Here is a 14516-nt window from a genome sequence, read left to right on the forward strand (position 1 = left end):
TACACCCTTCGTTAACAGTTATATCATTTAGATTGTAGTTGATTAGTCCAGCCCCAAATCAAGTCACGTTAGTCACCTTTGCAGTGAAGCATGGCTTCATACTTGTTAATCTCACAAGATAATCATTGGCATTTAGAAAAGTAAATGATTCAAACAACTTTATATAGCTAGGTAATATTTCATCTGTTTACATCCCTTTTTGCCTCTCTTTTAGAATAGTTTCTGTGTTCGTGAAGTGTAATTTGTGGTAGCTTTGCATGTGGATGAAGGATTAATTAGTCTATAATATCAGCTTATTTAAATGATGTTATTGCTTTGACTCTATGCTTTGCTGCCGCATACTCTGGATTTCTCTAAGTTGGGTATTTGAATAAGGTCAGTTTTTCTTTGTTAATAGAAATTTCATCACCATGCAATGCGAAGAATTGAAGCATAAGAGATGATTAAGTCAGACCAAGCCTTGATTAATAAAATCTGAAGCAAGAAAATTCGAACAGTAGTGTGTCATAAGTTTGATTGTCGTCCAATCAGTTTTTTTACTCCATCTTAATTATGTGAAAGGAAAAAAAAAGCCTTAAACTATAAGGTGATCCTACTTCCTAATCTCAAACAACCAACACTGCGCGCAGTATTATGAGTCTCGGCTCTCGTTCTCCGGTCATATAAGTCCAATCAAATTACATTTTCCAAATTATGATATTTGTTTGTTATAAGGGGGTAAATGCAGAATGAATAGTCAATCCTGACAGTATATATTCTACTATCTTACCTTATCTCAAAAAATTAAAAATTAAAATAAAAATGAAAATCCTGGCAGCATATATACTTTCGAGTAAATTACTTTATGAATATTTTAGCAGTAGATTGAATTAGTTTAGCATGGACTTTTATTGGACAAGAATTATTACGTACATAAAGGGCCGAGAGAGCATCAGATTGGAGATCAACTTAGAATTGGAATGTATTGACATTTCCACAAAAAGAAACAAGCATGAATTCTCAATCAGTTTCAACTTCGATTTACTTGACAAAATCTCAGCCTAAACAAGAGAGAGAAAGATACTACTACTATTCACGTTTAAACTATTTAATTCTCTTCAATATTCCAGTTCTTAATACATTAGCGCCATCAATTGGAGTATGTTACTTTTTTACTACAATAAACACAGTACTTCTCGTTAATACAGCTCTTTCCTCCCCTTTCCCAACACACACACACACACACCAAAAAGACTATCTGTTTCCATATTTCATGGGATGTGAAAAGTGAGATTTCCTTTGAAATTTTTTGTGTGAAGAAAATAAATTAGCAGAAAACGGATACTTCTCCAAGTTTGTTAGAAAACGGATACTTCCAAGTTTGTTATTAAACTCAAGTGTGATTTTTCTAGGTTAGTTTATAACATTAAGTATAAATTGGCAATTGGATTTTTGAGGAGGAGGAGGAAACATGAAAGAGATCAGGAAGGAGAAGTTGATGAATGTTTTCTGGCTAAGGACTTATGAGTTGCAGAAGAATTCAGCAAGATGGAAATATCTGATGAAGAGATCAGCAACAGCAACTACCTTTGTCACAGCGTTCCTAATTTTCTTCCTTCTCGTCATTGCTTCAGCATTGTCGTTTGCAGGTTGGATTGATCTTGTAAGTCAATATTCTTACTCTCATTTACGTTTAAACTCTTTCAGTGTCATCATTAGGGTGGCAAACGGCCGTGTCGGGTCGGGTCGGATATGGACGGGTCGAAAATGTGTAATGCAAAAAACGGATAAATTATCGATCCTACTCATATTTAATACGGATAAAAAACGGGTTAACCAGCGGCAGGGGCGGATGCACATGGGTGGAAGCGGGTATCATCCGCTTCGCCCGAAAAAAATATTAAATATTTATATTAATATTCTGCAAAAATAATATAGTAATGACACCTTTCTAGTAGAGAGTACTTCTTGGTCAGAAGCTTGTATTTGGACTTATAAAGGTTGTAGGTTAGAATCTGGACCTAGACATCCTATTTTTTGAAAATGTTTGAGCGAGCATTTTTGTTAAAAATTTGAGGCTAAGGAGAACTAAACTTACACCTCCCTTTCCGGTAATATTCAACTAACTCATTAGACCAAGGCTTTCAACTTGTGAGAAAATGATATTAAATAATATATTTTTATTTATGTAAATGCGGCATCACTTACAAAATTTTTTTTGCGTACGCCCGACTGGCGGATAATATGGATATCCACGTTAGCCATGACTTCTTGAATATAATCACTTTTTGGAGAGTTCCTAGTCTTCCAACTTGAGGAACCCCCAATTTGGGGCTTTATAAATATAAAAGTTAAACTCATTAGTTATCCATTGATTATCCATTTTCTAAGTGAAAAATATGGTCCTTATCCATATTTGACCTGTTTTTAAAAGTTCATTATCCAACCAATTTTTTAATGAATAATACGGATGAATAATTATTTTCTTTTAACCATTTTGCCACCCCTAGTCATCACTTTCCCATGCATTTACGGTTTACCATAAAATTAATACATCGGCTAATTAAAACATAATATCGTACGTAAAAGAGTTTAATAGCGTAAAAATATTATATAGTCATGTCATTTATAAGGTAGCTACAAGTACTAGCTAGCTAGGTGTTGTCACCTGGATAAAATTCACTTCTAAGTAAATGGTTCTTAGGCAAATATTTTATCGCAAAACACGATGGACACAAACACATAGAGTATCGATCTCTTCTAAGATGGTTTTTGGTAAAAAAGAAAATAATGTAGTCCATGAAAATTTTTCAAACACAATACTCTCTCAACGAGTATTACTTTCCTGGAATTTAATAATTTTAATATTGTAACATCTCTGTCCGAATTTGCTCTAGTTGCAAGTAACTTAATTGCAGCTTGTTCTTGGGGGATTATCTCAAGTCATTTTAATTTAGTTTTACCATCCATGAATTTTAGAGTCATTTACTAATCTCTTGTAAACTACGAGCATTCTGACACTCGACCATTATTGCTGTCACCTCACCGTTCACTTTTAATTGTCTACTTTTGACTTTGCATCCTCTTTAAGGAAAAAATAAATGAAGTATATATTTTACAATTTTACCCATAATAATGGTATAATTTCCAAAAATCTTGGAAAATGATTTGGGGAATAAGTAGTTAATAATAAGGGTAAAACAGGAAAAAGATTGTCTTTCTCTTGATTTAGTATAGTGGACAAGTAAAAGTAAAAATATATGTTTAGTATAGTAGACAAGTAAAAGTGAAAATATATTTTTAGTATATATAGTGGACAAGTAAAAATGAACGGAGGGAATTGCTCTAGAAAAGAGAATACTCCACTTACATCGCAATAAATGATAAATGTATATTACTCCTACATTTGACTACAAAGTAGTAGAAATTAAGAAGAAAAATTTATAACAGTTTTAATAAGTACTCTTTGTAATATTGGTTGGTAGTTGGTACATTTTTCTGCACAATTTATGTAATAGCTCCATACGTGACTAAATATTTGTGAATTAAATTTTTCTTCTTTTAGTGAACGGCTTGGTTGCAATTGTACACTAGAAAATTTACTTATATATTTTGAGGTTTTTGTTTTTAAGATGAAATAATCTTAAAATGAGGGTGGATGAGAAATGGAGGGAAAATGAAATTTTTGAGTAAAATTTTAAGTTTCCCCCTCTTGACAATGAGACATTGTCCCATATTGGAAGAGGAAAAGATTTTTGGTGGGTATATATATAATTGCTCTTCTTGTAGCTCTTAAAGAGTTAAGAAGAAAGCAAGCCTCGCGCCGTCGTCGTCGCTCGCTCGGCTTCGGATTGATTATCCGCATTTGTAACGGATATTTTCCAATCCGTGTATTGACCACAAGGCAGCCGCCTAATGCTCTTCCAACCATGAATGTGCTTGCTCCACCATGGAGGGTGGACGATTGTTCTTCTTCAACACTGGCTGCTATATATATGTGCTTCAGCTGCATTGCACTCCTTCCTCTCAGCATTTCCATACGATTTTCTGAGTTTCTACTCCTTCGTTCTGCATTGTTTTTAACTTCAAACAAAGCAACTGTAAGTGTGATTTGCTACCGAACTTTGTGTTCGCTGAAACACTGGGGTTTGAAGTACCGCTACACCAGTGTGTGATTCGTTCTATCCTGGGAGGAAATAATCCATTACCTTGGGTACTAGGAGGGGATTAAATTCCTTAAGGAAACACTGTGAATTTAGTGGGCTCGAACTAATTACTGTTTCATTACGATAACTTATATTTTGCAGAATTATTATTTACATATACAGCAATATTGGTGGGACTAACAATATACACCGAAAGAACTTGCTAACATATGAAGATAACTGCCTTATTTTTCAAATCACTCTTTGATTCTCCTACTTGAATTGGTTGACTTGTTAGTAATTTACCATTTGATTCTCATGCTTAGAATAATTAATTGACATTTTCTTCTTTAAATTTTCACAGGCAAAGTACTCAGGTCATTTCCATAGAAAAGTAGCAAACTCAAAAATCAAGCCTCAGACTTTCGAATATTCTCTGGATTGCAATGCATGGAACAAGACCAATACATGTCCAAAAACCTATCCTACGTCCTATAAACCCTTAAATCCTAACAACTTAACATGTCCTGAATATTTTAGATGGATTTATGAAGATTTAAGGCATTGGAAAAACACAGGAATTACTAGGGAAATGTTAGAGAAAGCCAAAAAACATGCTAATTTTAGATTAGTAATATTAGATGGGAAAATTTATATTGAACGATATGAAAAATACTCTATTCAAACTAGACATTTATTCACAATGTATGGTATTGTACAACTTCTAAGGTGGTACCCTGGGAAATTGCCTAATTTGGAGATCATGTTTGACACTAATGATCGGCCGGTCATCGCCGCCAAAGACTTCCGGCAACCTAACTCCGGTCCACCACCGTTGTTCCGGTACTGTTCAGATTGGCGGAGTATGGATATTGTTTTCCCTGATTGGTCATTTTGGGGATGGTAATTAACTTTCTTTCATATCCTTAATGTTTTTTTGGTACTAACATGCATTTCATAACATTTTATTTCTTCCATTTATTCACCGAAAGTTGACGAAATATTGTGTGCGAGCAAATATTTTCTACTATTGCTCTTTAAATGGTCTGAAATTTTAGGAATTATATTATTTTATCTTTGCAAAAGAAAGAAAAAGAGAGTTTACTATGACTTAGGTCAAAAGTTTATTTTTGAGTTCCATCCGGTCGTACTCCCTCCTAACAATAACAAATCCAGTGTAATCTCACAAGTGGAGTCTAGGTAAAATAGTGTGTACGCAGCTTTATCCTTACCTTGTGAAGATAGAAAGGCTGTTTCCTATAGACCCTCGGCTCAGACCGTACTCCCTCCGAGGGTCAATAAATTTTGCTCAAACAATGTATTTGTGTTAAGAAATTCATTAAGTACGTACACAGAAAATTTAGAACTAATTATTAGCACTTGAAGTCATCGTTCTAGAATCTAGAACCATAAAGTTAAAATTCTGACTCCGATGCTGCTTCCTCCACCTCCAAATTAACTAGTTATAAAAGATGATTGTGTTTGATTTATTGTTTATAGGGCAGAGACAAATATAAGGCCATGGAGAAGTATGGTGAAGAACATAAAAGAAGGGAATAAGAGAAGCAGTTGGAAGGAGAGGATACCTTTTGCTTATTGGAGGGGAAATCCTAATGTTTCTCCAATTAGGAAAGACCTTATGAAGTGTAATGTTACTCCAAAACAGAATTGGGATACTCTCCTATATATCCAGGTATTTTTTTTCCTACTATTACTGCAATCGTCAACACACATTTACATAATAACATGATCTTTAATGTGTCTTCAAATGATAATTAATCTCAGGATTGGGTTGATCAATCCAAAAAGGGGTACAAGGAATCAAATATTGAAGACCAATGCACACACAGGTTAATGATATTACAGAGACTTAATCTTTTTGTTTAGCTAATTAAATATGCTTTTGGGGAGGATTGAAATTTGAAAATTGGTGCAAAATTGTTAGATTCAAGATATATGTAGAAGGATGGGCATGGTCTGTGAGTGAGAAGTACATATTTGCCTGTGATTCTCCGACATTATACATAACACCACGTTACTATGATTTCTTCATGAGAGGGATGATCCCACAGCAGCATTACTGGCCCATTAGAGATACTGATAAATGCAAGTCTTTGAAGTTTGCTGTTCAATGGGGAAACAATCACACCGATAAGGTATACCTTCAATTTCCCTCACACTTATTTTCCACGTCCGTCATATATATATACTTATTTTCTCTATCAGAGTCTATTGGAAACAGCCTCTCTACCTTCACTAGGTAGGGTAAGGTCCGCGTACACATTACCCTCCCCAGACCCCAAGTATGAGAATATACTGGGAAAGTTGTTGTTGTTGTATAGTTTTTCTCTATCACATATCAAAAAGTAATTTGTCCTTTCTCCCCTTTCATCACAAGACATGGTCTGATTCTGAGAAATTCAAGTGTTTAGGTAAACGCTAAGCAGAATTCATAAACTATGCAAACGCTATCTGAATATGTTTTACAAAGTTTTTACAAAAATAAAACAAGAGAAAAAGATATTCTATATTTGGAGTATGAAAGTGATAATGAAACCGATTCGGCGACTGAATTTAAAAATACATATTATAACAAACTGATTAGATATAACTCTTGAAGAGATATACAAGGGGTGTATCTGAAACTGAGATAACTTCAAGGCCTATGACTTAATAGAGTAGAATCTGTATTGAATGCGTAAAGTTTTCAAGAAACTACTCGAGCTTTAGCAGAAGAGAGCTGAGTCTAATAGTCAGGCAACATTAGTATGCTTTTCCAATTCAGTTTGTTTATTTACAACTTTTTTGTTTTTTGATTTGAGAATATCAGGCACAAGCCATAGGGAAAGCAGGAAGTGATTTTATTCACGAAGACATGAAGATGGAACGAGTTTTTGATTACATATACCATCTGCTGAATGAATACGCGAAACTGCAGAAGTTTGATCCAATCGTTCCTCCAAATGCAATTGAAATATGTTCAGAATCATTGGCATGTCCTTCCGATGGTATTTGGAGGAAGTTTATGGAAGAAGCGTTAGAGAAGTCTCCAAGTTATACTGAACCATGTACACTTCCACCACCTTATAACCCCCAACAACTTAAGGCCTTTATTGAACAGAAAGTTAAGGCCACAAAGCAAGTGGAGGCAATGGAGGATGAGTACTGGTCCCGGCTAAACAAGAAGCACTAGCTAGGGAACAGCCTCTTGCAGAAATGCAGGGTAAGGCTGCGTACAATAAATCTTTGTGGTCCGGCCCTTCCCCGGACCTCGCATAGCGGGAGCTTAGTGCACCGGGCTGCCCTTTGCTAATTGTATCCTAATGTATAATACCTTAGTACTCTTCACATAGAACTTCAACCTTATTCCTCGTGGAATAATCACCGGCAATCTTGTTTCTTAGTGTACTTGTTTATAAATGCTATATATCTTCAAGAGTTTCTTCTTTTTAAGGCATTCAGTATCCGAAAATCACTGCCCTATTAATCCGGATTTGTGCCCAATATCTCCACTAAAGAAGGTAAAGTACCTCGTACCAAGTAGTTCTTCATTTTCAGGACTCAAATCGAAGGCTTCTGGTTAATGGTGGAGGGATCCTAATTAACCCACGATACAACTTAACCACCGATCATAGGACCACACATAAAAATGTTTATGAAAGATAAGAAGGCTTAAACGTTCCACCATCATCACTCATCAGTGTTCCATTTATGTGGATATATCTGGCTAGCTTCAGTTTTGACATTATCTCTTCCTTGGTTGGCCTTTTTGTCAAAGCCAGTCTTTAGTTGAAATCTCTGCTTAGGACCATAAGTAGACTTTCTGCTAGTTGAACCAGCAATGATTTACTATGTTTAGTTTAACTATGTTTCTTTGCTTATATTTTGAGGGCCATTTGCTGCATCTCTAGTTTAACAGTTTCTCATTGTCAGTTCCTATACATATAAAAAAGCTCGTTTAGTTCGTTATATTTCTTCGATCAATTACTTGCCTGAAGTTGATGGATGAAACGAATAGGATTACTTGTAAGCTGGAAAGTAATCCTGCTATTTTCTTTTCTTTTCTTAATCTTGGGGAAAAATCAAGTAAGAACTTTGGATTTTGGAGAATGAAAAACCAGAGTACATGGAAAAAAAAAAAAAAAAAATACTTTCATGACCAATAATGACCAGTTTAGCATGGTATTCATTTTGCAAGAAATTAATCACTTACCTAAGGGCATTTGGATATACTTGCAAATTAATTTCTTCTAGCAGTAGTATACTCTAAATAGAAAGATAGTTAACAGAATTTAAACACTTACCTAAAGGTGCAGAAAAAGCATCAGATTGTGGAGATCAACTTGGAATGTCTAAGGACTTGAACAAGATTAATATATATAGTTTCAAAATACTTGCATTGTTTCTGAATCAATTTCAACTTGTACTAAGAAAACCTATGATTGCCAAGCTTACCACTTTCTCTGCTTAGACATAAATTTCTTAGTTGGATTTTATAGGAGGTGGAGGAAACATGAAAGAAAGGAACGAGAAGTTGAAATTGATGATCAATGTTTTGCCGCAAAAGAATGCAGTGAAATATCTGAAGAAGAGAGCCACATCGACAGCCTTCGTTACAGTTTTGCTAATTATCTTGTTTGCCATCGTTATAGTTTCAGCCTTGTCGTTTTCTGGATGGATTGATCTTGTAAGTCAATGCATATATTTGATAGTGTAAAAAGTCTTTACTGTCATTCCAGAATGGTCACTGCTTTAGTGATTCTAATTATTACAGACTGTTACATGTAACTCTACTAGTAATTTACCATTTCATTCTCCTACTCGAGTAATTAATTGACAATTTGTTCTTTAAATTTGCGCAGGCAAAGTACTCAGGTAATTTCTATCGAACAGTAGCAGACTCGAGTGTCAGGCCTCAGGTTCTTGAATACCCTTTGGATTGCAATGCATGGAACAAGACCAATACATGTCCAAGAACCTATCCTACATCCTATAAACCCTTAAATCCTAACAACTCAACATGCCCTGAGTATTTTAGATGGATTCATGAAGATTTAAGGCATTGGGAAAAGACTGGAATCACTAGGGAAATGTTAGAGAAAGCCAAAACACATGCTCGCTTCAGATTAATAATATTGGATGGGAAAATTTTCGTTGAACGCTATCCAAAGAAATCTATTGATACTAGACATTTATTCACCATTTATGGGATTGTACAACTCCTAAGGTGGTACCCTTGAAAACTGCCTAATTTGGAGATCATGTTTAATACCGATGACCGGCCGGTCATCGCCGCCAAGGACTTCCAGCAGCCTAACTCCGGCCCACCCCCATTGTTCCGGTATTGTTCGGATTGGGAGAGTCTGGATATTGTTTTCCCAGATTGGTCGTATTGGGGCTGGTACTTAACCTTCTTTTCACCCTAAATATTTTTGGTATATAGGATTTATATTAGTGAAGGGAAGCCTTGGAGCTACAGTAAAGTTGTCTCCGTGTGACTTATAAGCCACGGGTTCGAGCTGTGGAAGCAACTATTAATGCTTGCATTATGGTAGGCTGTCTACATCACACCCCTAGGGGTGCGTCCCTTCCCCGGACCCTGCGTGAATGGGGGATGTTTTGTGCACCGGACTGCCCTTTTTTAGGATTTACACAAGTATTGATAGATGACTGTATTTTGGTTTTATTGTATATAGGGGAGACAAATATAAGACCATGGAGAAGTATGATGAAGAAGATACAACAAGGGAATAAGAAAAGCAGTTGGAAAGAGAGAATACCCTTTGCTTATTGGAGGGGAAATCCTAATGTTTCTCCAGTCAGGAAAGACCTTATGAAGTGTAATGTCACTCATAATCAGAATTGGGATACTCTCTTATATATCCAGGTTTCTCTTCTACTATTACTGCCATTATCAACACATATTTACATAATAACATGACCTTTAATTTGTCTTCAAATGATAATGTCAGGATTGGAGTGATCAATCCAAAAAGGGGTACAAGGAATCAAATATTGAAGACCAATGCACCCACAGGTTAATGATAATTAAATATGCTTTTGGGGAGGATTGAAATTTGAAAATTGGTGCAAAATTGTTAGATTCAAGATATATGTAGAAGGATGGGCATGGTCTGTGAGTGAGAAATACATATTTGCCTGTGATTCTCCGACATTATACATAACGCCACGTTACTATGATTTCTTCATGAGAGGGATGATCCCACAGCAGCATTACTGGCCTATTAGAGACACTGATAAGTGTAGGTCTCTCAAATTTGCTGTTCAATGGGGAAACAATCACACCGACAAAGTAAACTTAATATAGTATAGTTGTACCATATATGAATAGTTTCCAAAAAATTCCTCGAGATTTAGCAGAAATATCAAAGCTTTTCGAGTCTAATAACCATACAGGCTAATGAACGTTGTAACATGCTAACATCAGGCAACATTAGTATGCTTTTTCAATTCACTTTGTTTATAAATGCTTCTTTAGTCATAATCTCATTTTTTTGAATTTGAAACTTTCAGGCACAAGCCATAGGGAATGCAGGGAGTCATTTCATTCATGAAGACATGAAGATGGAATATGTGTTTGATTACATATACCATCTGCTGAATGAATATGTAAAGCTGCAGAAGTTTGATCCAATTGTTCCTCCAAATGCAATTGAAATATGTTCAGAATCATTGGCATGTTCTTCATATGGTATTTGGAGGAAGTTTATGGAAGAAGCCTTAGAGAAGTCTCCAAGTTATACTGAACCATGTACACTTCCACCACCTTATAACTTTCAACAACTTAAGGCCTTTGTTGAACAAAAAGTTAATGCCACAAAGCAAGTGGAGGAAATGGAGGATGAGTACTGGTCCAGTCTAAACAAGAGCACTAGCTTGGCCTTTTCTTAAATTTCCTTATTGCTAATTGTATTCTCATGTACAATATACCTTAGTGCATGCTCTTTACATACAACTTCAACCACAATTGTCAAACTTTAGTGTTCTTCTTTCATGTTAGAGAACTTTTTGGATATTAGCAGATAGTGTTTATGGAAGATAAAAGGCTTGAGTTCCACCATCATGGTCTCTCTCTTTCTTTCTCTGTATTCTGAATTAGAAAAATACTTTGATTTTTGATAGCCGAGAGCTGGTTAGTCTATAGAATGTTTGGCCATAAAACTCCAAGGTTGTGTTCTAGTACTAACTATGAAATCCGACTCCTTAAATATCAAAAACACCTCTAGATGTAGGAAACAAATATAACATCTCCAAGAGCAATCTGTAAAGTAGAAAATGACGAAAGTTCACCTACCAGTTTGTGTTAAACAACAATTCAACATATTTGAACTCTCTCCTTCTGGTTCATTTCCTTCAATGGGAAAGATAAGTTACAAATAAAGAAATTGACTTTGACACTTTCAAAACATGTGTGAAGATCAAGGAGTATGAAGTTTCCGTTGTTGTGATCATCTTCCTGAGTCGAATTATAATTAGGTGCATCACCAAGACATCATTCAAAATAGCCAAAAATAGGAACCAAAGCCTTATGCCGCACTCTGTAGGTGGAACCTATTTTTGTATGACAAATTGAAAAAATAGGCGGAAAGCGGAGTTATCATATACAGATGCCGCAATGATACAAGAATGGCCGGAAAGCGGTCTAAATGCTGCAAATGTGGTGGATAAAATGGTCAGAGTTAATCCAGATGCAAACAACAACAGCTCAGGCTTCCTTTCAAACTGCTTGATTGGGACCTTTAACGACCCATTCAGTGCATCGCCAAAATCAGAAGTGATTCAAAGCCGGTTCTCAAAAAGATGGCAAGTGACAGCCGGTCTCAGAGTTACACATCTTTCTCACAACCAATTCCTCTTCCATCTTCCTTCAAAACAAGAGGCCACAAGGGTTAAAGAAGGCGAATGGTTCTGGAGTGGGAGAAGACTTTCACTGGGATGGTGGTCACCGGTGTCCGGCACGCAGATGAACAAGGTGAACTCAGAACATGTATGGATTAGAGCCTTGGGTGTTCCTCTTCATGCATGGTCAGAAGGTACTTTCAAAGCCATCAGAGATCTTTGTGGTGGATTCGTTGGACTGGATATTGAAACAAAAAACAAATCGAATCTGTTTTGGGCTAGAATATGCGTTAAAGTCTCTCTCAGAACCTCCTTCTAGGGTGGAGGTAGAAGCTGGATATTGGAAATATTGGGTCTCAATTGTGCCAGATGATTATTGTCAAATTAGCAGAAATGGGGTCGTCGCAGTTCCAAAGACGGTGGATACAGAGGTGGGTACCTCGATGTCCAAAGAGCCAGTTGTAGTTGATGATAGACACGTGAGAGGTCACGTGGGTGTCACTCAAAACCTAAATTTTGAATTAGGTCAGAGAACCGGTCCTTTAGTTCAATCAACTACGGTCCACTTGCAAATTAAAAATGATAGTTCTGGACCCTCCAAAACAAAGAACTTGGATTGGGCCTATTACTCTAAAAAGCCCAAATGTTTTAAGAGGGAGCAAAGGAATAACAAACAGGCCCAAATTAAACAAGGTACGCAAATCTGGAAGGCAAAGGGCCCCTATATTAATAAACCCATCACTGCTATGCCTTCCCTGAACACTAATACAAGGCCTGACCAGACAACAACCTCCACCCATGATTCTAAAGCGGACGATGAAGGTGAGCACAATACTTTCTCTCTATGCATGCCAAGATCCATCTCTGGTCTTACTCCTTCTTCTCTTACCGATTCAGATTCAAAATTTTCAGTACAATCAACTGGTGATTATCTCTCTCTTCCCTGGTATGATTCTAGTGATCAACTTCAGAACCCCACAATAATTGAGACATCAAAATGGACTAAATTAGTCATGGGAAAAGCATGCAAGGCATTCAGAGTTAATTTCAAAGGGTTTGAACATAAAATCTTAGAGACGGTTCTAAGGATGGAGGAAAAGTGACAACTTCAATTGAAAAACCAGAAGTCCAAAGAAGGAGAAAGAAAGTCAAAAAAGAAAGGGAAAACAGAAGTCAAAAGGTTGGTATCCTTGGTGAATTATGATAGGGGAAAAGAAGAAAAAATGGAGAAAATACCAAATTTTTTCTGGATGAAAACAAAAAACTTAAGTTGGAATGTGAATGGGTTGAAAGGCAACAGGAAATGGGATATCATCAAATCATTAATAAGAGATTGGAAGCCGGATATTCTTTGTTTGCAAGAAACAAAGATTGAAGATTGGAATGGAATTCTAGCAAGGCAATTTTGGGGCAACAGATGGGTTGAATGGGCAGAACTCAAAGCCAGTGACACTAGGGGAGGGATAGTTACGATGTGGGACAAAAGACATTGGAACTGCATTGAAATCCAACATGGAATTCACTCTATTTCAGGTATGCTTGAGAACACACATAAGAGTTTCAGATTTTGTTTCACAAGGGGTGTATGGTCCACACACAAACTTGGAAAGGGAAGAAATATGGCATGAATTGGGAGCTGTTAGAGGATTATGGGATGAACAATGGGTGATTGGAGGTGATTTCAGCGTTTGTAGATTTGAAAGTGAAAGGCACAATTATGTAAGAAGATCACGAGCCATGAGGGGATTCACTGATGTCATCCAGGATCTATGCTTAGTAGATTTACCATTACAGGGAGCTTACTTCACCTGGTCTAGAGGGGAGGTTAATATCCAAGCCTAAAGAATAGACAGGTTCCTTATATCATATGAGTGGAATGATACCTTTCGAAAGATTAAGCAAATTGCTCTTCCTAAAGTTATTTCAGATCACAACCCTATCATGATGGAGAGTGGGGATTGGGACTCTAACCCATCCTACTTTAAATTTGAAAACATGTGGCTGAATACAGAAGGTTTTCTAGAAAAGATCAAGATATGGTGGCAGAGTTATGATGTCAATGGCACTCCTGACTTTATTTTGGTGCAAAAATTGAAGCTCCTTAAGAAAGACCTTACTATCTGGAATAGAGAAGAATTTGGCAACATTGCAGTGAAAAGGGGAATAACATTAGAGGAGCTTTCTCTTTTGTAACAACAAACGGAAGGAATAGCTCAATCCCACGAAGAAAAAGCCAATATTATGAAACTCCAAGTGGAAATTCAGCAACTAGCTAAAGCAGAAGAAGTATCTTGGAGACAAAAATCTCGATGCTTGTGGCTCAAAGAAGGGGATAGAAATACCAAATTCTTTCATAAGGTGGCCAATTCCAACAGAAGAACTAATTGTATTGATAGACTCAAAGTTGGGGATGACATCACTGAAGATCAAGATCTAAATAGGGGTGAGATTTTAGAATTTTATCAACAACTCTACACTGAGAATGAAAGCTGGAGACCTACTACAAGACTGGAAGATGTAGCAACATTAAAT

The 14516-nt window shown here is 36.4% G+C and overlaps 3 protein-coding genes across 3 annotated transcripts; all 3 read left to right on the forward strand.

Moving 5' to 3' along the window:
• The first annotated feature begins 1401 nt into the window (after nt 1–1401).
• Nucleotides 1402–7506, forward strand: LOC107787454 (uncharacterized). Its single transcript, XM_016609032.2, has 6 exons — nt 1402–1642; nt 4489–5027; nt 5625–5817; nt 5910–5974; nt 6070–6280; nt 6955–7506. Exons 1-6 carry the CDS (start codon nt 1451–1453, stop codon nt 7315–7317), a joined length of 1563 nt encoding a protein of 520 aa, XP_016464518.2. The 5' UTR covers nt 1402–1450; the 3' UTR covers nt 7318–7506.
• A 619-nt stretch (nt 7507–8125) lies between these two features.
• On the forward strand, nt 8126–11036 carry LOC107787453 (uncharacterized). The gene is made up of 7 exons (XM_075229104.1): nt 8126–8210; nt 8624–8811; nt 8987–8999; nt 9821–10011; nt 10097–10161; nt 10227–10437; nt 10659–11036. Exons 1-7 carry the CDS (start codon nt 8126–8128, stop codon nt 11034–11036), a joined length of 1131 nt encoding a protein of 376 aa, XP_075085205.1.
• A 2171-nt stretch (nt 11037–13207) lies between these two features.
• LOC107787452 (uncharacterized) lies at nt 13208–14177 on the forward strand. The gene is made up of 3 exons (XM_016609031.1): nt 13208–13517; nt 13564–13808; nt 13878–14177. Exons 1-3 carry the CDS (start codon nt 13208–13210, stop codon nt 14175–14177), a joined length of 855 nt encoding a protein of 284 aa, XP_016464517.1.
• The last annotated feature ends 339 nt before the right edge of the window (nt 14178–14516 follow it).

Source organism: Nicotiana tabacum, chromosome 13, assembly GCF_000715075.1.
Source record: "Nicotiana tabacum cultivar K326 chromosome 13, ASM71507v2, whole genome shotgun sequence".
Lineage (NCBI taxonomy): Eukaryota > Viridiplantae > Streptophyta > Magnoliopsida > Solanales > Solanaceae > Nicotiana > Nicotiana tabacum.

What these genes read in the sequence shown, in the direction of transcription:
- LOC107787452 (XM_016609031.1), top strand. Translation starts at nt 13,208, where the DNA reads ATGGAGAAAATACCAAATTTTTTCTGGATGAAAACAAAAAACTTAAGT. An exon ending in TGGAATTCACTCTATTTCAG is followed by an intron (nt 13,518 to 13,563) that starts GTATGCTTGAGA and finishes TTGTTTCACAAG; the next exon opens with GGGTGTATGGTCCACACACA. An exon ending in TCACCTGGTCTAGAGGGGAG is followed by an intron (nt 13,809 to 13,877) that starts GTTAATATCCAA and finishes ACCTTTCGAAAG; the next exon opens with ATTAAGCAAATTGCTCTTCC.
- LOC107787454 (XM_016609032.2), top strand. Translation starts at nt 1,451, where the DNA reads ATGAAAGAGATCAGGAAGGAGAAGTTGATGAATGTTTTCTGGCTAAGG. An exon ending in ATACTCTCCTATATATCCAG is followed by an intron (nt 5,818 to 5,909) that starts GTATTTTTTTTC and finishes AATTAATCTCAG; the next exon opens with GATTGGGTTGATCAATCCAA. An exon ending in GAAGACCAATGCACACACAG is followed by an intron (nt 5,975 to 6,069) that starts GTTAATGATATT and finishes CAAAATTGTTAG; the next exon opens with ATTCAAGATATATGTAGAAG.
- LOC107787453 (XM_075229104.1), top strand. Translation starts at nt 8,126, where the DNA reads ATGGATGAAACGAATAGGATTACTTGTAAGCTGGAAAGTAATCCTGCT. An exon ending in TAATCTTGGGGAAAAATCAA is followed by an intron (nt 8,211 to 8,623) that starts GTAAGAACTTTG and finishes TGGATTTTATAG; the next exon opens with GAGGTGGAGGAAACATGAAA. An exon ending in GAAACAATCACACCGACAAA is followed by an intron (nt 10,438 to 10,658) that starts GTAAACTTAATA and finishes TGAAACTTTCAG; the next exon opens with GCACAAGCCATAGGGAATGC.